At 48.7% G+C, this 22,760-nt stretch overlaps 1 protein-coding gene across 2 annotated transcripts in view; it reads left to right on the forward strand.

The window, feature by feature from the left end:
* The first annotated feature begins 387 nt into the window (after positions 1-387).
* The window catches only part of KIAA1549, a 110,019-nt gene continuing 87,646 nt past the window's right edge, over positions 388-22,760 (forward strand). The window contains exon 1 of one of the 2 annotated variants that reach the window (XM_081147057.1): positions 388-552. In XM_081147057.1, coding sequence (XP_081003183.1) covers positions 414-552 — 139 coding nt within the window. In that variant the 5' untranslated portion in view covers positions 388-413. The remainder of the gene's footprint in view (positions 553-22,760) is intronic. The other variant, XR_013999544.1, reaches the window with a different exon arrangement.

Genomic DNA, 22,760 nt, shown 5'->3' on the forward strand with positions numbered 1-22,760 from the left:
GCCCCCCGCGCCCCCTCCCGGGAGGCGGGCGCTGGGGGAGGACCCGGCGCCCCCGCGCCCCCGCGCCCCGCGCCTTCGCCCGGCCAGCGCGCAGGCAGGCAGGCAGGCGCCCGGCCGGCCGGGAGGTGGTGCTCGCCTCCCCGCGCCCGGGCCCGCGCGTTGCCGGGCAGCGGCCGCGAGGCTCCGAAGGGGGCGGAGCGGCGAGGCCGGCGTGCGGCTGGCGGCCCCTGTCCGCGGTTCCGGCCCCCGGCCCGCCCCCGCCTCGCCGGCCTCCCTCCGCGCCGGTGCGCGGCGCCCCGTCCCAGCCGCAGCCCAGCGGCCGCCTCCGCCGCGTCCGAGCGCGCCGAGCCGCGAGGCCGGGCCGGGCGCCGGTCGGGACCGCCGGGGGCGCGGCGCCGACGCCGAGCGCGGCCATGGACGGGAAGACCCGCGCCGGGGTCGCGCCGGCCCCGGGGCCGAGCGGCCGCGGGCCTTCCGCCGGCCGCCGCCCGTGGCTGCTGCTGCCCGGGCTCTGGCTGCTGCTGCTCGCCCGGCCGGCCTCGTGCGCCCCAGGTAAGCGCCGCGGGGACCCGCGGGCCGCCGCCGCGACCCTGCCTGCCTTCCTCGCCGCCGTTTTCAAAACCCTGCTCTCCCCGCCCATACTCTTTTATTCTCCGCCGCTCCCTCGCCCTCCTTTCTCGAGATGCTTTTCCATTCTTCTCGGGCCCAGCAGATAAAGGCGCTGAGAAAAACCAAAAGCGAGCGGATTGTGGCCAATCTGGCTAATGACGATCTGCAAAGCTATCCTGCTATCCTCGGACCCCGAGGCGGGTCTGGCGGCTTCATCTCCGGACGTGCCCTTATTTTTTATTTTTATTTTTTTTTCTGCAAAATGCAGGCAGTGGAATTGTATTTGTGCATGGCTGTATCAGTGTGTTACATCAAATGTTTGGGGACACTTTATTGTCAGGCTGGAGGGGGACATTCGGGGTGTGTGTGTGGTTTAAGAACGGGCGTTGCGTTACTCTGAGTGGCCCTGCGCCCCCCAGATACAGGGAGGCTGGCGGTGTCCCCCCAGTGCACCAGGACACAAAGAACATTCAAAGAACATCTCTTGGAAAGCGCCCTGGCCACGGGTCTTTCCAGGGAGCTAGCTGTATTGCTTTTACTTCTGCAAAGGCATTAGTACAATAGAGTGTGAAAATATTGTGATCCTGAAGTGTCAGGGCATGAAAGGAGTCAGGGTTGTTTTTATAATAGATGCAGTTTACTGACGGGTCGTCAGCATGGAATTAAGAGGCATGATTTATGAAGAAGCCTGTGGGCGGGTTTTGTTGTTGAGGAAATGATTTAATTCATTTTGCTTCTCTGAAATGTTTATTTGTCCACCCTGAGCATACACACAGGATGGTCTGGAAACCATCTCAGAGCTGACAGGCCCTAAGCCAGCGGTTGCCCCCCGGTGCACACACACTTGACCACTTTGTGGGCAGGAAAGGAAAGGTGGAATGAGCCACGCTGGGTGGACACGGGGCAAAAACAGAAAGCCTAATCCTCCCTTCTCTTGGGAGGAGGGCCAGAAGGCTGCCAAGTGGCTTTGAAAGGAAACGGAACACATTTGAAGGTGTCCCTTGGACCTCACTGTTGGAAATATAACCAGCGCCATGTAGGGGATGGTCCCGTAGAAGCCCGGGAAGAGACTTCAGGGATCATAGAATGGAAGCACTTTTACTAAAGAGGAAACTGACGTAGAGAAGTGACTTGGTCAAGGTCACAGGCTAGTCTGTGCAGAGTCATCACTTTTCAGTCTCGCTGCTGCCCTGACCCGCAGGCTTGTACACACCTGAGGCCTCCACAAAGGTTTCCCACAGCTGGGTGGAACCCTGCCTCAGAAAGCCACACCAGAGCCGTGGGCTTCTTGCTGGCAGTACACCAAGGGTGCAAACCACTTTGCCTAACGTAGCCCCCCAGGTCACAGTTCTGCTCCCTGCATGTTCCAGCCCTGTGTGTCCAGAGAGGAGAGGAGCCCCTGGGCTTTCTGTGAGATGATCATGAGGACTGCCCTTGGCTTTAGTCAACAAAGAAAGCCCACCTGATACTAATGGAGTCACCAGCTGTGGGACAGGCAAACGAATCATTTCCATTTACCGAGTCCTGCCTGTGTCCCGGGTGCTACGTTTTACACACAAGATCCAGTTTCCTTGTGGGTTAGGCATCATTGTCCCCATTTTACAGATGAGGAAACTAAGGCTGCAGGGTCTTTAGGTTAGTTTGACTCCAAACTCCATGCGCTTCACCTCTGTAACAGCTTCCCCGGGCGAATGTGGCCATCTGGATATATTGCAGAAGTGGAGGATATAAGTAATTCTTTTGATAAATCTGGTATCAGTAGTGGAGCTGTTTGTTCTGTTCGTCCATAACTTTTTCTTTTTTTTTAAACTTTTTCTTCTTTAGAAGTCCATTCCTGTTTCTTGTCAACCCATGATACAAACACAGGCGGATCCCTGTTTTATGGTGCACCGCTTTATTGCCCTTCACAGGTGTTGCCTTTTCTTTTTTTGGGTACAAATTGAAGGCAACACCCTCCACCAGCAAAAAGATTATGACTCGCTTTATTATGGTGGTCTGGAGCCGAGCAAGGCCGCAGTATCTCCGAGGCATGGCTGTATTCAGCCTGGAGACATGAAATGAGCTATGTGAGCACTCTCGAGCTGGCCTCACGGAAGCAGAGACTTCACCCTTCTGCTAATTTGTGCCCCGGGCTCCTCTGCTTTGCGCAGCTGCTTCTAGGCTGGGCACTAGGCTAGGAAGCAGCTGTCCTCAAGGACCCGATTGAAGCACGAAGCCCTGCACAAGCAAGCACAGACCCCTGCATGGACTGTTCATGGGCGAGACAGGCAGTGAGCGAAGGTGCTCCAGGGAAGACCTGCCAGAGGTGGCCCACTTCTTGAAGGCTGTGAGGAGTGGCATGGGTGAAGGGTGGCTTCCTGACGCATGGTGAGTGGTGGCTGAGAAGAGATTGCATTTCAGTGGTTTGGCCCTGGCCTCTTCTCTGTGCCACTAGGACCCTCTGGCCCCGAGTCCTGAGTGTTGTATTTTCACCATCAGAGTGGGGACGGGGGAGGCTTTGCTGAACTCTGACATGGTGGTTCTCTTTCTGAAGAGTAAGTGGTATTAGTCAGAAAATGTTCTGTCTTAATCCCGTTTTGGATTTCCTAGGTTAGACACCAGCTCCTTCTGTGGCTGGCTGAAAACGCCTTCCTCTTTCAGGAGGTTTCTCTTTCCTTGTTAACTTCTGTCAGATGGAGTCCCCCTTCCAGTTGGTCCCCTTAGTTCAGTCTTTATTTAAATTTCTATGTTTCTTCAATTTCTTGTCTATTTCCATTTCATTCAGCATTTTGAATGTGCCCTTTTTTGTTTGTGTAAACATTTATAAGTTTGGTCTTGACTGTTCACTGTTGTGGAAACAATTTGTAATACTTTGGACTTGCTTTTGAATGTTGTGCTTTTAGGAGATCCTACGCCCACAGCATAAAAAGAAAGAATCGTGCCCATTCCTTCATCGTATTCAGATATAAGTCTTTCTCAAAATAATAGTTATTATGAAACTGATAACTTTGTAAAGAATTTGGAAATTATTAGAAAGTATAGAAAACAGCTACCCATGCTTCCACAATCCACACATAACACTGTCAATAGTTTTGTCTTTTCTTTGTTAACACTGAAAAAAAAGGGAAAACGGAATCATATGCCCAATTGTATTTACCTTTTTCCACTCAATAATTAACTTAAGCATTTCCCTATTCAGTAATTGTTTTGAAAACACAATTTTCCATCCTAATAATCACTTAATGATCCCTTTATTATTCTTGGCTTTTTTGGCTGTTATAAACAATGCTATGATGAATAGCTGTATAGGTAAGGCTTTGTCTATATTTCTTTGTGTGTCAGTTTTTTGTTTTTTTAAAGTCTACATTTCTAGAAGGGAAATTAGGGTGTAACTTAAATCTAAGGCCCACCAGGCTGGATCTCTGCATGTTTTGGTCAGTGTGGTTGGTACCTAATAGGTGCTCAGTAAGTGGTTGTTGAATGAATCAACTTTTTAATGAGGCTGTAACGCTGGATAAAGCCTAGCAGTGGCCTGATTCACGTCGTCCTCACTAGTATTGAATATTATTTTTAAAATCCCGTGTTAAATAAATTTGTAATACATTGCTTTAATTTTGTATTACTTTTGAGTTGAATATTTTGTGTTTATTTGGTATTTGTAGTCCATGAATTTTCTGTGTTTTTGCTCATGTATCTGTTGTGGCATATATATTTAAATCTTTCTGTATATATGGATGGCAACCATTTTTTTCTATGTGTTAGCACTTTCCCCTTCCAATGGAGTTTTTTTTTTTTTTTTTAAATATATCTTTATTGATTTCAGAGAGAGGAAAGGAGAGGGAGAGAGAGATAGAAACATCAGTGATGAGAGAGTCATTGATCGGCTGCCTCCTGCACGCCCCTGACTGGGGATGGAGCCTGCAACCCGGTCATGTGCCCTGACTGGGAATCGAACCCCGATCGCCTGGCTCCTAGGTCGACGCTCAACCGCTGAGCCACGCCCAGCCGGGCCCGATGGAGTTTTAAAAAATTTTTATGTAATTTTGAAATTTAGAAGTTTTTGATTATTTTGAGTAGCAAAATTGGCCATTTTGTTTTTCTTTTTGAATGAATACCTTTTTAAAAAATATATATTTTTATTGATTTCAGAGAGAAGAAGGGAGAGAGAGAGAGAGAGAGAGAGAGAAACATCAATGATGAGAGTCATTGACCCACTGCCTCCTGCACACTCCTTGCTGGGGATCGAGCCCGCAACCCGGGCATGTGCCCTGACCGGGAATCAAACCTCGATCTCCTGGGTCCTAGGTCGATGGTCAACCGCTGAGCCACGCCGGCCAGGCTGTTTTTCTTTTTGTATTTTTTTCATTGCATTTATACTTATGGCAGTTTAAATTTTAATCTTACTTGATGTGCTATTTATTAGCCATTTCGAGGTGAATATTTGTTATACTTTTTGAGTGGTTTAGTATCCTATAAACAAGAACTAAGATAAATGTCTCAAAAGTGTCATACTTCTATCTTCCGCGTCAACAACTTGGGGATGGGGGAGTTGCTTGGTAAGAATTTAGATCTCTGGGACTCACCCTTGACCCACGTTAGACTTTTTGGTGGGGGCGCCTGGGCATCTTCCTTTTTAACAAGTTCACAGCTGATTTTAAGGCATTTTGGAACCACTGATCCAGATATTATAAATCCAGTAACTGAATTCATAGCATTTTGGGGGTATGGCACTTAATATCTTGCAGTTTTTTTTCTACCGTTAGAACAGTTGATTTAAGATCATAACATTGAAACAGGTTTTTTTTTCCTGTTATATCTTGTTGGCTTAGTTTTCTTTGGTTTGGGAGTCAAAGGACATGGAGGGCTTCATTTTAAATTCTCACTCCCGTTCCCTTGGGAACAGCTGTTGCAGTCTTTGTCAGGAAATACCTCCCTTAATCCTGAAAACAGAGCCCAGGCAGGGTGTTGTTAAAAGTCGCCTGGGACCTGGGAGCCACAGGTTTTTCTCTCAGTGCCCCGGGTGCTGGAGGCAGCTAATTACTGTAATTATACTCACACTGGGTTGATTTTCTCAGATAGGAAGATGCTGTTCTAACTGATCTAATTTGTTGCCAAGTTGTGACCACCCACTTTTCATCTGCGGCAGAGACAGGATTTCTCCTTCACACTCTCAGGCAGCGTGATCTGTTGGGAAGCACGTTGGACTGCGAGCGGGAAACCTGCGGGTGCTCTTTTCTGCTGATAAGTGGCTTTGTGGCTGTGGACAAGTTACCTTGTCCTGGGTTTCTTCATCAGTGTGAGATGGGGTCGCTCTGACGATCGCCGAGTTCTCTTTCAGCTCTTACACCTCCAGCCCATGTGTTGGCTGCCTTGGAATGTGCTTGCTATAGATAGTAAGTGTCCTGTGTCCATTGAATGCTCGTGGGTGCTGCCATCCACTGTTCTGTAGATGTTTTGACCCAGGGAATAAACCTTCATCTACTCTCCCTCTTGCATCCCCACCCCCAGCACACCTACTTTGTTCTCTCTTGCATGCCCCCCCTTTTAAAAAATATACCTTTATTGATTTCAGAGAGAGGAAGGGAGAAGGGGAGAGAGAGACAGAAACATCAATGATGAGAGTCATTGATCGGCTGCCTCCTGCACGCCCCATGCTGGGGATCGAGCTCGCAACCCGGGCATGTGCCCTGACCGGGAATCGAACCGCAATCTCCTGGATCCTAGGTCGACGCTCAACTGCTGAGCCACGCGGGCTGGGCTACTTTGCTCTTAATCTACTTAATCTTTCTCTTTGTCTCTCCCCCACATCTTGCTCGGTAATGCTCTAGGTATGCTAGTGCTATGGCACACAGCTCTGGGCATTGCTTTTCCTCATTGGTGAAAATCTAGCCTTGCTACTGAAAGTGTGGTCCACAGACCTGCAGCATCCTTGCCATCTGGGATCTTGTTAGAAATGCAGAGTCTCAGGCCCCACCCTGGACCTTCAGAGTCAGAGGCTGCATTTCACAAGGCCCTTGGGTGATCGCACACACACACTTAAAGTTTGAGAAGCACTGGGCTAAGCGGTAATGACTCCCGTTCCAACCTTCTGGGAGTAAGTGGTGTTGGCTCGCCAGGGCCTGAGTCAGCCCAGACTACGCTGGAGCCCATCCAGATCTTCAGAGACCTTGAGATACACCTGCCTTTGGGATCGACATTCCTTCACATGCCCAGGCAGCATGATCGGTTGGAAAGCTGCTGTACCGAGCATCCCTCATTCCCCTAAATTCCTTGGGTCTTCATGACCTGCCTCAGGATTCTTCTCTTAGGACCACTTCCCTATCAACCTTCCCAAGGTCCAGCAACTGAAGGGTTAATGCCCAGCTAGCGGGAACCTCAGGACTTTGCTGTAGAACAGCATGCCTTGGGTTGGTCATTTCACATGGCTGGTCATTTCGAATGCCCACCTGTTGTATACTGCGTTGAGTATCATCAGTCCCTCCCTCCTTCCCTCCTTCCCTCCTTCCCTCCATCCCTCCTTCCCTCCTTCCTTCCCTCCCTCCTTCCCTCCTTCCCTCCCTCCCAGATCTAGGACTTCTAAAAAAGTGTGTTAAGCGGATACATTTGATGGTAGTTGAAGTTACAGACCTAGGCCACCCTACCGAGAAAGAGCATGTAATTGCAAGAGAAAGAGGCCAAGGACAGATGCCCAGGAGACTAACGTTCAGGACAGGGGAAGAGAAGGGAGCCCACAGAGGAAACTGTCCTGACAACCAAGGGAGGGGAGAGCTTTTATATAGGTAGTTGTCACATTCATGTCCAATGCTGCTGCAGGAAACTTCCTCAGAGGATGGTGTGAGGGCCACTCGGTCAGAATCCCCTGAGGTTCTTATTAAAAACCTGGACTCATGGCCAAGCTAGACCTACTGAGTTAGGGGGTGCTGGAGGTTTTGTAGTCCTGAAACCTTCAGTACGCTCCTCAGGTGATTCTCATGCCTGTGAGGTTTATTACCCCCTGTAACCTGAAGGTGGCCTGGGGTTGGTGGAGCTTTTAGAAACAGGTTAGAGACCTGACCATGTTTATAGGCTTCCAGGAAGAACTGGTAAAGAAAGAGTGGTTGAAAATTTGAGGAGAAGAGGTAACCGAGGGATAATTCACCCCCAGTGAGGACGTTCATGTGGGCAGGCAGGCTGACGACAAGCGACAAGCAGGGGTGGGGAGAGAGAGTATTGGGAGAAGGAATTGGAGGGGCTGGTGGGAGGTTTGGAGTGAAGTCTAAGGCGTTGGGGGGGATTTGTAGTGATGCCAGTGCCCCCGTGATGTGATTTCGTCCAGCAGCATCTGACATTCCAGATGTGGCCAGGGAAAGGCAGGCGACTGGCTGAGTCAGGGCTGGGAGTCCCAGGGCAGGTGTGGTGACAAGCTAGGGGAGCTGGGGTCTGGATGCTGCTCGGTGGCCTCAGGCTGGATGAGGTGGGACCCGAAGCAGTGGAGGAGCAGAGAGGTGGGGCGGGGGCTGGAGGGACTGGCGGTGTTGGCATTTAAGGTTTCGGAAGGGATCCCCTCTGCGCTTGGGCTCCGTTATGTGGATGAAGGCCTTTGGGTGAGTGATCTGTGGATGTTGGATTTGCCAAGAGCGAGGTAGAAAGGACTGTGAGTGGGACACCAAGTCCTCAGGGAACAAAGGGAAGCGACCCAACGACGACTCCTGACGGGAGGAAAAACCTCTGTATTCTGCCCCTTTTCTCTGCCACCCCACTGCCCCATCAGTCAAGCCCCACATCTCCTCCGGGTTACCGACGCGGCCTCCACGCCTCTTGCTCCACCCGCCCCACCCTCCACCTTCAGCTGGAGCTTCCTTCACAGAAACGTCCGCTCTGCACTTCCAGCTTCTTTAACCGTCTGTGCCGGCTGCCCATGGTTTCATGGTGCTCCAAGTCTGAGTCCTCAGGTTCTAGGTTTACGGGGTGCACTGGGAATGGGGATCTGGGTGTAGGGGCTTGTGAGAAAGTGCCCACAGTGGGCGCAGACCATTCAGGACGTTGGTGCTTGCTCTGGGCAGCGTGGCTCAGTTGGTTGGGCCTCGTTCCATGCACTGAACGGCCTCTGGTTCAATTCAGTTCAATTCCCGGTCAGGGCCCATGCGCGGGTTGCAGGCTCGAGCCCCATTAGGGGGCATGTAAGAGGCAGCCGATGGATGTTTTGCTCTCACATCGATGTTTTTCTCTCTCTTTCCCTTCCTCTCTCTCTCAGATATCAATTAAAAAATCTTTAAAAAAACAACAGTAACAAAAACAAAAGCAAAATGTTGGTGCTGAAAGGGACCAGTGAGAGAGGGAAAGTGATGTGATTTGAAGACTGAGTTTTGCCCTCCTCGGATTGAGGGCCAGCAGCAGAGACAGACATCACTTTTCAACCCCTGGGTGTGCTTTACGGGGACAGAGCAGCAGCTGCCAGGGGGCCAGCTTCCGCCTTGGGAGATGCTGTGTGTGTTCTGGCAGTGACATGAGACCTGAGTTAGAGGGTGGTAGGGAGGGCCACCTGTGGAGGGGAGTAAGCCAGTAAGGGTGGGGTTGGAGGAGACAGATGTTGCTGGAGAGGGAGGCAGTGAGGGCAGGGGTGAAGTGTCTGGGATTTGGAGGGGATGGGACCAGCGATTCCTTTTAGAGAAGAGCAGGAAAAAAGATATAGGAGGCTGGATCTGGAGACGGGCTTTGAGGAGAGGGTGACTTTGTGGAGAGTGGTGGATGAGACCATCTTTTGAGAGGGGGGCAAGTGCGAGGTAGAACTGGGAGTGGGAGAAAATACAGGTGGTTTCCTGGGAGACTGAGAAGAGGCCTGGCTGAAGTTGGAAGTTCTGACCGTTGCTCTCTGCTCGCCTTTCTAGCAGCCCTGAGTGGCCCGAGCCTTGGCGGGCAATGAGCAGGTGACAGTGGTCCTGGGTCCCTGCCCAGGTGACGGTGTCTAGGTGGGAGGTCAGGGACTTTGAGGGCTCCTGCCGGTGTTTGGCAGGCAGTTCAGAGCCCTGTGGAGTCACTTGGAAACTCCTCCTTTCTTTGTTCCCTGGTCTCCTTTTGGGGCCTGTGGCAGGACCCCCCATCGCTGCTGTTTTGGGTGCTGGGTTCACTGTGGAGCCAGACAGCCTGCAGGGCTGCTCTGAAACACCGGGTAAGTACTGCTGGGAAGCTCTCAAAGGTGGAAGCCTCCAACATACCAAACAAACCATCTGCTGAAGCCAGCTTCTAGGGGCACTTGGGCAAAGCCCAGGAGACAGGTGTGGCCTGAGGACCAGCGGCGTCAACAACACCCCAGAGCTTGTTACAAAGGCAGACACTCAGGTCCCGCCCGGAATCTTCCCTTTAAGAGCATCTCCCGGTGATTTGCAGGCACACTAAGGGTTGAGGAGCTCTGGCCAAGTAGGCAGTGTCTCATTGAGGCTGGGTGCCTTTCAAAGATTTTTGATTGTTACCTAATTGGTGGGGAGAAAAATTCCACCCCGATTTCAAGGAGACTGGGAAAACGGAGCAGCAGCAGCAGGTTCAGAGCCGAGCTGGTGTCTGGCTGGATGGGCAGCCTGAGTGCCTTTGGAAGCCTCTGTCCAGTCCTGGGTTTTCCTGCACTGGTCTCGGCAGGAGTCAGGGTGGGTGACTGCCGGGGATTTCGAAAGCATCTGGAGATAGTTGAAGCAAACAGGTGTCAGCACTGAGGTGGCGCTGGAAGCAGCCCAAGTGTCCATCGATTGATACGGATGAATAAAACGTGGTACATCCATACAGTGGAATCCTGATCTCTTCTTAGGAAAGAGGGCCATTCTGACATGTGCTGCAATACGGATGGGCCTTGGCATTATGCTGAGTGAGATAAGCCTGTCACAAAAAGACACGCACTGTACGATTCCACTTATATGAGGGGCCTAGAGTCGTCAGAATCATGGAGACAGAAGTAGAGGGGTGGTTGCCAGGGGCGGGGGGTGGCAGGAACGGGGGGTGAGTGTTTAATGGGGTACAGAGTTTCAGTTATGCAAAATGAGGAGAGTTGGTTGTACAAAAGTGTGAAAATACTTAACACTATTTAGCTGTAAACTTAGAAATGGTTAATAGGGTAAATTGATGCTATGTGTTTTTTTTAAAAAAAACACCCCACAATTATTAGAAAAACAAAACCAAACTGAGGCTGAGTGGGATCCAGCTGGTCGGTTAGCAGGAGTGAGCATTGGTCAGAGCCGGGACCACAGTGGTCTGGGGACAGGGCAGGAGCACACGGCAGACAGGTTGGGAACAGGCGGGCTGAGGCAGGTGACAGGCTGGGACGGAAAGGCAATAGCACAGGGCAGATCTGGCTGGGTGGGGGGAGTGGTGGCGGGTTGAGGGGAGCAAGTCGGTGTCTGGTGTCTGGGACAGAATCACTTTGCTCCGTGGCACCACGAAGGATGTCCAGGCTTTTGTGCCTCAGGACTGCCTCACCTCTTGCCTGACCTCCCTCCTGCCCCCTCCCCAACCTTGCATTCGTGGGTGTTTTTCCCTGGCGAGTCATTTGATGGAGGATGGGATGGGGGACAGGGCTGGGGAAGGGGATTCTTGGAAGAGGTTGGAGTTTTCAACCTGGGCCTGAATACAGTCTCAGGAATTTAGAAAATCAAATTCTTCCTAGCCCTTGAAATTCGGCTTTGAAAAGTTTTTAATGCATTTTCAAGATTACAATAACTTTACTGCCTTTTTCCTGATTATAAAAGTGATATGTGTTCATTGCAATAATTTGTACTTACTGTTCCCTCAGCCAAGAACATTCTTATCTCAGATATTATCTACATGGTTTACTGCGTCCCTTCCTTCAGGTCTCTGCTCACATCTCCCAGTCAGAGAGGCCTTCCTACCCATGTTTTTTTTAAAAACAGCCTCCTCCGTAATTCCTTGCTCCTGACGCTGCTTTATTTTCCCCCATGGCGCCGGTCACATCTTGTATCTGTCTGCCCCTTCTCTGCGTCCCTCCACCAGGGCAGAATTCATCTGTTTTGGCCCGTGGTGTTCATTCGTCCAGCGGATCTTTCTTGAGTGCCTGCTCTGGGCAGGCCCTGTGCTGGTCCCTCGGGATGCGTCAGGGACAGAGTTGATTACATGGGCGTTTCTGGGTGATGACTTACCATGAAACAGTGGTGCAGACGAAGGGCTTGGCAGTGAGGAGCTGAAGTTTTCATCAGGGTGGCGTGGGAGGCCTCATGGACAAGGTGACTGTATTAGTTGCGGGGGCTGCCATAACGAAGTACCACAGACCGAGTGGCTTAAATAAGAGAAGCTTCCTGTCGCATGGTTCTGGAGGCTAGGAGTTCCAGATAGAGGTCGAGGGGCCATGCGCCCTCCGCAGGTGCCAGGGGAGGCTGTACTCCAGGCCTCTCCCCTGGCTTCTGGCAGTCCTTGGCTTGTGGCCCCATAGCTGCCCTCTTCACGTGGCATTCTCCCCGTATGCGTGACTGCGTCCAGATTTCTCTTTGTTACAGGAGAGTTACTGAGTAGGGTCCACCCTCCTCCAGTATGACCTCATCTAAACTGCTTGCATCTGCAGTGCTCCTGTTTCCAAATAAGGTCCCATTCTGACATACTGGGGCTTAGGACTTTAACGTAGGGATTTTGGGGGGACATGGTTTAACTAACTGTGACTTTTCATCTAAAATCTGAAGGAGATACAGGGACAGACCATGCAGGGTTTTGGAGGACGGTGTTCCCAGCAGGTGGAGTAGCCAGTGTGGAGGCAGCAGGGTGCCTGGTGCTGGGGGACGGGGAGGGGGCCAGTGTGAGGGGAAGTGGGCGCTGGGGGTGGGTAAGGTGGGGAGCAGTTGAGGGTTTAGAGCAGAGGAGTGATGTGACGAGGCTTGAAATAGAAAATTTATTGCACATGAAGTGAATTCAGATGGTACAAAAAGATGTAAGGTGGAAAGTGAAAAATCCCACCACTAGAGAGAAACACTGCCATTTCAGTGTTTCTCTTTTCAGACTTTATTTTCCTACTCACATAAGCACACGCGCACACACACACACACACACACACGCACACGCAAAGTACTGGTCTCATACGCCGCGTGTTGGCCGGCTTGCTTTTTTCACTTCACACTCTCTCCTAGAATCTCTGCATCACTGGCGAGATGGCCCCACTCCACGGTTTTACTCCACGCTGTGGGTGTGCCGGGCGTTATGGAACCAGTTCCCTGCCGATGGAGAATTATATTCCTTCCAACTTCTGCTGTGGTGAAAACACTGCTCTGAGGACCTTTGTACATCTCTCTTTACACACCTTTCTAATTATCTCCTCAGGATCCGTTCCCAGAAATAGAACTGCTGGACTAGGCGGTATTCATGTGTTCAGTTTTGATATGTATTGCCAAGTTGCTCTCTAGAAAGTTTGAAGCTATTGACATTCTCTCTAGCAATGAATCAGTGCCGCGTGCTTCCCCCCTCTGTAATACAGGCTGTTACTAATCATTGTTATCTTTCCCAGACTCATAGGTTAAAAAATACCTCCTTTAAAGTTGCATTTCTTTGATTGCTAATTGGCATCGGGATCCCCTTTGCACTCCTTTCTCTGGTTTTCTCTAGAAATCTCAGGGCTGACCTGGGAATAATTATCCAACAATTACACAGTGCTAGCCATGTGCCAAACACCATGCTAGGCACAGTGTATCTTGTTTAATCTAGACAAGAACTCCACTACGTAGGCATTGTTATTACCCCCATTTTACAGATGAGGAAGATAAAGGTTAGAGAGGTCACATAACTAGTAGGAGTCCTTATAACCCTAGGGGTTGGGGATGTGCATCTCCCAGCCAGGGTTTCCTTCGCTCTGGGTCCATATTTAAGAATGGCTCTATAGCCGGGCTGGTGTGGCTCAGCAGTTGAGCATTGACCTAGGATCCAGAAGATCGAGGTTCGATTCCCAGTCAGGGCACATGCCCGGGTTGCGGGCTCGATCCCCAGTCGGGGGCGTGCAGGAGGCAGCCGATCAATGACTGTCTCATTGTTGATGTTTCTCTCTCTCTCTCCTTCTCCCTTCGTCTTTCTCAAATCGATAAACATGTATTTTAAAAAAAGAATGACTGTAGCCCCGGCTGGGTAGCTCAGTTGGTTAGAGCACCATCCCGATATGCCACGATTGTGGACTCGATCCCGGTCAGGGCACATACAAGAAGCAACCAGTGAATGCAGAAATAAGTGGAGCCACAAATCGATGTTTCTCTCTCTCCCCTTTCCTCTCCCTCTCTAAAATATAGAAAAAAGATGATGTATTGTAGAATTGTATACCTGAAACATATATAATTTTATTAACCAATGTCACCCCAATAAATTCAACAAAAAATAAAGAAAAGAATGACTGACTATGATCTCTACCATTGGAGTGCCTGCTCACAGGCTTTTCTCGGTTGCTCGGGGGGATCCTGTGGACAGAAGTCCTGGCTGTGAAGGTGCACACAGGGCCTAGCACATAGAAGGTGCTCACTGAATACTAGGTAAGAGAAATGAAAGAGGCAGGCTCCTGAAAGCTGAAGTATTGTGCGGTGGTGCCATTTTGTTTTATTTCAGCAGATGAATAATTAAAATTTTAAAAATAAAAAATTTCAGGGAGTTAGAAATTCATCTTATGGACCCATATTCCATATCCTCCAGCACAGAGGGTAATATTTTTCTTTATACCAAATTTTCTTACTGCGTTTCCTCTCTGATCATGTCCTGGATCATATCCCTGTGGTTTTGATTATATTCGTATTTTGTTTTGACCATATCATTTCCTTGTGGTTTGTTTCCGATGGCAGAGTGTGTGGCTGTAATTCATCCCTTTTGTTAATAAATTGGTGTATTCCACTGGTTTAAAATCAATTTCTCATTAACTTTGAAATTTTGGTGGGAGGAAGTTGATGCCTTAAAATAAAGACCTTGTTCAAAACCCAACTGGTGTGTCCTACTTCCATTGTTTTATATGCCCCTCGAGCCTTTTCACTCTTCATAAAACACATTGTATTAACTCCTTGAGTTTTTGCCTGGATCTGGTGGTAAAGTTTAACCTTGTAAATAATTTCCAAAAATTTTAGACCTGAAACTGTTCTCTCTCTCTCTCTCTCTCTCTCTCTCTCTCTCTCTCTATATATATATATATATATTTTTTTTTTTTTGTAATATATCTTTATTGACTTCAGAGAGAGGGAGTGAGGGAGAAGAAGAGGGAGAGAGAGAAACATCAATGATGAGAGAGTCATTGATCGGCTGCCTCCCTCACAGCCCCCACTGGGCATCGAGCCTGCAACCTGGGCATGTGCCCTGACCGGGAATTGAACTGCGATCTCCTGGATCCCAGGTCGATGCTCAACCGCTGAGCCACGCCCGGCCAGGCAGTTTGGTTTTTTTAATCACAGTCCATATTGCTTTTACTCATTAAGTTCTCTGTCTCCCTCTTCCAATTCCGGGTTCAGCGCCGAGGAGCGGAAAGCAACGTGCCCTGTAGAAGGTCTATTTTATGGGTCAGGATCCCCTAGTTGTGCTGCAGAAACAGGCACCAGATCTCAGTGGATTGCAGCTGTGACTTCTGACTCACCGTGCTGATCTCTTTTTCTCCTTCCTGCACCTTTTGGATTTTGTCTGGTTCTGGAACTTTTGCTTACCTGGATCCTGTGTTTTTTCCTTGTCTTGGGCTTTGCAGCACCAGAATGCCTGCCTGTTGTGTGGAGGTCCCATGCGTTCACGCATGCATGCATTATTCAGCTAGCATTTTGTGAGCTTTGACTGCCATGTGCTGAGTGCCATGCTAGATTTTGGGACACTGAGATAAATACGACAGTCAGTCATGGCCCTCAGGGAGCTTGCTCCAGTAGGAGAGAGAGTCCTATGCGTGAATAACTGTCCCACAGGGTGCCAAGTGCTATAATAAGGACTGCATTGGTGATACAAACAAGGCAGTAACGTGGTGGATGTAGGAGTGAAGAACTGTGTGGGAGATTTTGCTTTCAGATAGGATGTAGGATGGAGCCTTCTAGTGTTGAAGAGGAGCACTGTTTCAGTTAGCTATTGCTGTGTAACAAATCAGCCCAAAATTAAGTTGCTTAGAATAATAATGATATATTATTTCTTGCAATTCTGTGGTTTAGGAATTTGGACAGGTTTCAGATGGGAGATTCTTCTGCTCAACGTAGCCTCGACTGAGGTCACTCACTTGGCTGCGTTTGGTTGGCATGAGGAGTGGCCTGGAAGGTCCAAGAGGGTTTCCCGCATGTGTCTAGTATCTTGATGCTCTTCCACATACCCTCCCTCCTCCTCCCTCAAAGCACAGTGGCCTCAGAGGAATAGACTTCATATTTGGCAGCAGGCTTCCAAGAGGGGTGAAGCAGAAGCTTCCAGCTTTCTTAAGATCCTAGGCTCAAAAGTTCTCCAAAGGAGCAACCAGAATGTTGTCCCTGCTGCATTCTGTTGGCCAGAGGAAGTCACAAGTCCTGCCCAGCTTCAGGGGGTGGGAGGGAAGAGGAGCTGCCTCATTGGTGGGTGAGGTAGCGTACGCTTAGGAATTGATGGGGGTCGTCTTTGGAGATGACCTACCACAAGCACAAAATGATTGAAGATATGGAGAAAAAGGTACAGTTACCAAAGCCAGGTCTCAGAGGAGACGGGAGTAAGTGATAACAGCAGGTATTGTAATAACTAATTAGTAACATTTAATGTGCACTTACCATATGCCAGGCCTTCTTCTAGGCACTCGACATGTATGAATTATATTAACTTATTTAATCCTGACAACAACCCTGTCAGGTACAATTATTAACTCCATTTTACAGAGGAGGAAACGTACAGGAGATGAAGTAATTTTCCTTAGGTCACACAGCTAGTAAGTGGGGCGGGGGGTCCAAACTCCAGGCGCCCTTGCACAGGAAGAATGGTGCCTCTTCCACTGAGACAGCGGGAATGGAGTGACGGCTGCAGGCGAGGGGTGGGAGGATGATGCTGTTGAAGAAGTTAATGTCCAATCTCTTTTTTTTCTTATCGATGGTGGTATGGTTATTACTTAAGTGTGGGTCCTGTGGGGCCGGGCAGGTTGGGCTCTGTGAAAAAAAAGTGGCTTATAATTGTAGTATCTGTGGATCATAGCAGAAAGGGATTGTTGAGTGGTCCAGGGCCCACGGAGGTGAGGACCATTCATGTGCAGCATCCTCCCATGGACCTGTGGGGGTTTCTGCAGCAGGGTCAGGTGGAGAAGATATATCATGGGGCTGATCCCAAAGTGGCTGTTTCAGCCCATGTTCAAAGTCTAGTAGAATGTTTAAAGTCTAGTAGATCTGTTTCCTCTCCAGCTGCTGTGATTGCCTCAGTCCCACAGGATTTCCCCAGTAGCTCTCAAAAAGCAGCATTTCCACCCTAGGTTTGAAACGAGTGCCAGGCATCCTCCTGCATTTACCCTACAAATGATTTTTGACCTTTAATTGGGAGCCTATTCAAGGAACCCTTCAATTGCCAAACGTCAAGTCTTGAGACTGCCCCAGCACCACTTAGAATGGGATTTTATCTACCCACTGTGCTCCCAGAGGAGACTCTACTCTTTTTGATGGAATAAAGGGTGTGGGCAATGACTGTCACCCATATCAAAGTGAGGGGCAGATGACTCCTGCTCCTCAGGCGGTGCTGGTGGCCTGCAAGGGTCCCGCCTGTCCACAGAACCGCACAGGGAGAGGTTATGAGGGCGCTGAGGGGGAGACTGCATTTTGTCTCATCCATCCCTTTAATCACCAATATTGGGTGGGGTGTGCAGTTTCCCAGCACTCTTATCACTCATGTCCTTGGAGACTGAGTCATAGAGGGGTATCTTCATCATAGTTGATCTCTTTGGAAACTCCAGAAGGCACCACCACATGTCTTTCTCGTCCTACACAGAGCACCTTAGAAAGCTTTTCTTGGGAAAAGCACATTCAAGACAGAAGCCTCCAGATGCACTCCTGCGACGGCCTGCCATGCAGCTTGGGCTCCAGGCTGGGCTTTCTGAGACATTCAGCCTTTTGCTGGGGTCGGAAACATTTTAGTGTGTATCTTCTGCACAACATTTGCACTGTCGCTTAAGCCACAGAGCTCCAGGGGCTGAATTCTGTTTCTCCTGGACCCCAGCGGCCCAGTGAACCTTTGGCCAGTTGAAGTTGAGACATCACTCGAATTCCTGCTTTGATTCGCCCTATCTTGGATTAGCGTCTGTGGTGTCAGCTGAAGCCTTTGACCAGACCAGATCTCATCCATGTCAAGGGGCCAGCAGCCTCCTCTATCTTGTCCTCGGGTTGAGATCTGACCCGATACGACATGGCCATGACATTTGGAGTTGAAAGTTGTTACAGGTGTTTAAAGAAGGGCCATATCTGATCCACAGGCACAGCTCCCTAAACATTTGTTCTGTGATCATCACACGTGAGGTTGGCCCCATACCCTTTGACCCATCAGTTCAGCTCTTAGGAATTTACTAACTTACAACTCTTTTTTTTTTTTTTTTAATATATATATCTTTATTGATTTCAGAGAGAGAAAGGGAAAGAGAGAGAGATAGAAACATTAATGATGAGAGAGTCATTGATCTGCTGCCACCTGCATGCCCCGCACTGGGAATCGAGCCCACAACCTGGGCATCTGCCCTGACCCAGCATCGAACCTCAATCTCCTGGATTATAGGTCGATGCTCAACTGCTGAGCCACACCGGCCGGGCAAGTTTTAACTCTTTGACAGTAAAATTTACATACTTATGAAGAGATTTCTTTTTTTTTCTTTTCTTTTTTTTAAATTCTGAGGATATTTTTCTGTTGCTTTTCAGAGAGAGTGGAAAGGGGGAGGGAAAAAGGGGGAGGGGGGAAAGAGAGAGAGAGAGAAACATCAATGTGAGAGAGACACATTGATAGGTTGCCTCCTGCATGCGCCCCAACCAGGTCTGGGGATCGAGCCTGTAACTGAGGTACGTGCCCTTGGCCGGAATTGAACCCGAGACCTTTCAGTCTGTAGGCCGACTCTCTAACCACTGAGCCAAACCGGCCAGGGCTATAAAGAGATTTCTTAATAGATGCTCTGATCAAGAAAAGTTATGTCTCTAATTTAACTTTAAATATGCTTTTTAATTTTTTCCATTACATTTGACATTCAGTATTATATTAGTTCCAGGTGTACAGCATAGTGGTTAGACATTTTTTATAACCTTTAAAATGATTCTCCTGGTAAGTCTAGTACCCACCTGGCACCATACACAGTTATTACAATATTATTGACTCTATTCCCTATGCTACACTTTACATCCCCAGGACTGTTCTGTAACTACCAATTTGTACCTCTTAATTCCTTCACCTCCTTTACCCAGTCCCAAAACCTCTCCCATCTTAAATAAATCTTATTTTGCAACCAAACTTTCAAGACATATTTCATGCTAAAATAATTGATAACCAACATCAGGGTCAAAAATGATCTGACAGTGATTACATTTTCTCTGTTTGTAAAATCTGGGTCCTAATTTCAGGCTTTTCATGGGAAATAAATGTAAAGACCCTTTGCCCTGTGCAGTTGGGCCTCCCCACGGTAAACCCCCACTCCCTTTCCCACGGTGGGCAGCCTGTTAGTTACCTATTTACTCCACAGTGCCTAACACAGAGCCTTGAACCAGTAGATGATTTGTGGTAGTCTTTTAGTTAAAAGAATTAAAAATATATATGTATCTTTATTGATTTCAGAGAGAGGAAGGGAAAGGGAGAGAGAGAGATAGAAACATCAACGATGAGAGACTTGTCATTGATCGGCTGCCTCCTGCACTCCCCTGACCGGGGATCGAGCCCACATCCCAGGCATGTGCCCTGACTGGGAATCCAGCTGTGACCTCCTGCATCCTAGGTCGAGGCTTAACCGCTTAGCCATGCCCAGCCGGGCACCTTTTAGTTTTGATGGTTGGTTAACTGCCAAGAGGGAAAGAATTAATATACAATAAGATTGTTTAAAAAATTTTGCATTAGTGCTTTTGGCCATAGTGCAAAAACAGATCTGTATTTCTTGAATAGTGTAACTTGTACGCTTACCTGGACAGGAGCAGGTCCTGAGCCATCCGACTGTGTTTAGATTGTATTGCATCGTTGCTGAGCGACCCAGGAGTGTTTGCGATCCACGTTAGTTGGGGGATGCTCGGCAGAAGCTGGCCCTCTCTGGACGGGGAGAGGAAGAGCAGCTGATGTGGGATCGTGGAGCAGCAATAAACTGAACTGGGGGGGAGAGAGACAGTTTTAAAGACAACCCCAGGCAGAGCCGTCATTATGGGAAGTATGTGACAGATTGTAAAATAGGCCCTGAGTCATAGAACTGCACAGCTGGGAAGTAATATAAATACTCACTCATATGTCATTTTTGACCACTGGCCCTGACAAGGGGTCCCAGGACCTGCACCTTTAGGATCCAGCCTGTAGGGGTGCAGCCAGCAGGATGAATTTCAGCCAATTTTTATTCTGTCAAGATTCAAATTCTGGGGAGAGAGCCTGGGGCTTGGGATGGGTGCCCGCTCCATGGCCAGGAGAGAATGGGCATCTTGGGTGGCACACACCTGGGTCATGTATCGCGATGGAGGTGGAAGGAGTGTTCCCCAAAGCAAGACCGGGGGAGCAGGTGTCGGGCAGGCTGAAACCCAGACCACTCCTCTGGCCTGTGTGTGAGTCACATGTCCGCTATGCACAACACGGCTTTTCACATGTAGACACACATGTGCACACATAACTGTAGATGAACACGCACATGTATCTAGAGGACCACACCCATGCAAAGATGCGGCTAGACAGAAATGTTTATTAACAGACATTTTCACAGACAAATACAAAATATGCGGACACACGAGTACATCCAGAAGCATCGCGTGTACAAGTATACGGGCAATAGCGTATACGGAGATGCACATATTGATATTCGCATGGAAGTGCACGCACAGATTTAGACTCACGAGCCCATGTTCACAGCAAAGCGCGTGGTGCCTGGAGAGAAAATGAGCAGAGGCGGGAAGGCTGCGAAGGAGAGGGAGTGGAGGGCCAGTAGAGACGAGGGGACAGCAAGTGATGTGGTGCCGTCTCTGGCATACAGTAGGAGTTCGTCAGTGTTTGAATGGAGAGATGGCAGAGCTGCCTGAGGGTACTTCAGAGGAGGGCCATGTGTGTGGTGACAGTCTGAGTCGCGGTTGTACCGTGTGGGGCCTTCCCCGTCCCTCTTTGTGGCACCATTAGCCTCTCTGGCACCGTGGCTTGAGCACTCCATGACTGCTGTGATTGAATTAAATTGCATGAATGCCCGCTCTCTGCTTCATATCCTTTCAGCATTTTCCCCGACATTCATTGGCCCTGATTAGAGCTCATTTTTATTCTTGTTAATCTAAGTTTTTATGCACACATCCTGTCTCCCTACTTGGAGTGTTAGCTCCTTGGCGGCGTAAAGCATCGCACATTGTACATTACTGCTGATTACTAATACACTGCTTCATTGAAGCTAGGGTGCCGCCGACAGTGTGATGGACCAGTTATTTTCTGTACCTCTGAGAAAGAAAAAACACAAAGTAAAAGCTGCCCCTTCCCCTGGCACACCCTTGGTTGTAAGTGCATGCTAATTTCAGATGCCTTAGGATGTGAAAAAAAGACAGCGTTTGGATGGATGAATCACAATAGGTGTGAAATCAGTGCTTGCCCAGTTTATTTTGTTCCATTGTGTGCATATTTGTGTTATGTGGAAGGTAGATAAGAAAGTTTATAAATGTTATAGGAAATGGCCTTAAATTTTCATATTGTGAAAATTCCACATTAAATTCCCGTTGATTTTTGTCTTGGGACTGAATCCTGTTGCTTTTCCTTTTGAATTTAGCACTATGTTCTTTCCTAAGGTGGCTTTCCTCGTTTTATTTCATTCATGTTTCTTTCATATTGTTGTTTTTCACTGTAGATTTTTCAGCTTGTTTGTTGTTGTGTTTTTTTTTTGATGGGGGGCAGTGTTTCATGTAGGAAGGGCGACCCTTATTTTAAAGACCTCACCTCATGGAACCTCCTAGAACATTTCCTTAGGCTCCAAACATCTCAAGATTATCACAGAGTGACAAGTGATAAAAGCAAGAGTTAGTGTCTCTAATGCGAGGTGCAAATTTCCACGGGTAAAAAATACATTTTTAGACTAGAGTATAAATATTTTGCAAAAGTAGCCCATTAGGTGATTATTAGAGCAGCTGGTTAGAGCTTCAGGCCCTGGAAATTCCCATCAACAATTTATAAGTTCCCCTTGCGTAGCTGTGAGTGACCTTCACGAACATCACTTGGTATACGGAGTCCTTCATTTATTCCTGGGAACTCATTTACAGATTTTACTCGCTGAGAAGGGCAGGGCAAGAAAGCATGTTTGTTTTTACTTGCCTTCACATCTGTTTACCACGTAAGCGTCCTGATTATTAAAATACTCCCTTGCCTTAGCCTGATGCCTTTTACGTGCCTAATCTTGTTTAGACCTAGAACCCTGAATTCTTAACTTTTCTAGGCCATATTATTAATCATTACACTAATAGTTGGCATTTTTTGAAAGCTTGCCACGTGTGAGTTCAGTGGCCCTTGACCTTGTGCACATTAGAATCACCGGGAAGGTTTTAAAATTCCAGCTCTACCCAGATGAGTGAAGCTCTAGGAGTGGAAGCCTGGCATCGGTCGTTGCCACAGCGCCCCAGGTGCTTCTCACGGGCAGCCAAGGTTAGCCCTTCCCGTGCATTATCTCATTTATCTAATGACTAACACTCGCCGAGGGGCGTGTATTCTTGTCATTGTTTCATAGATAGAAGCACCGGGGACAGGGCTGATTACCCCAGCGTTTGTGGACACTCCAGTCCAGCTCGTCTGATTCCAGACGCCGTTCTTTTAATACACATTAGTTATGCCTTCGAGCCAGACGGTTTGATGAAAACAAAGCGGTTGCCTTCTGCAATATTTATCAAGGTAACTCCCACATCGATTCGGGAAGCACTTCTGAAGCCCCGGCTGTTGTGCAGACGTCTGCGTCGTGCTCTTTCCTCTCGTAATTGGCTCATCGTGATGTATGGGCTTCCCATTGCGGCGCAGGAGTATTTGCCAAGTTGGCCCTTTGCTAACTCAGAGGGTTCCTGAATGATCCTTAGTGACTTGTTAAGTTTTGGGCGCTTTCTTAAGATTTGTAGTTA

The sequence above is a fragment of the Miniopterus schreibersii genome, assembly GCF_964146895.1.
Source record: "Miniopterus schreibersii genome assembly, chromosome: 9".
Taxonomy (NCBI): domain Eukaryota; kingdom Metazoa; phylum Chordata; class Mammalia; order Chiroptera; family Miniopteridae; genus Miniopterus; species Miniopterus schreibersii.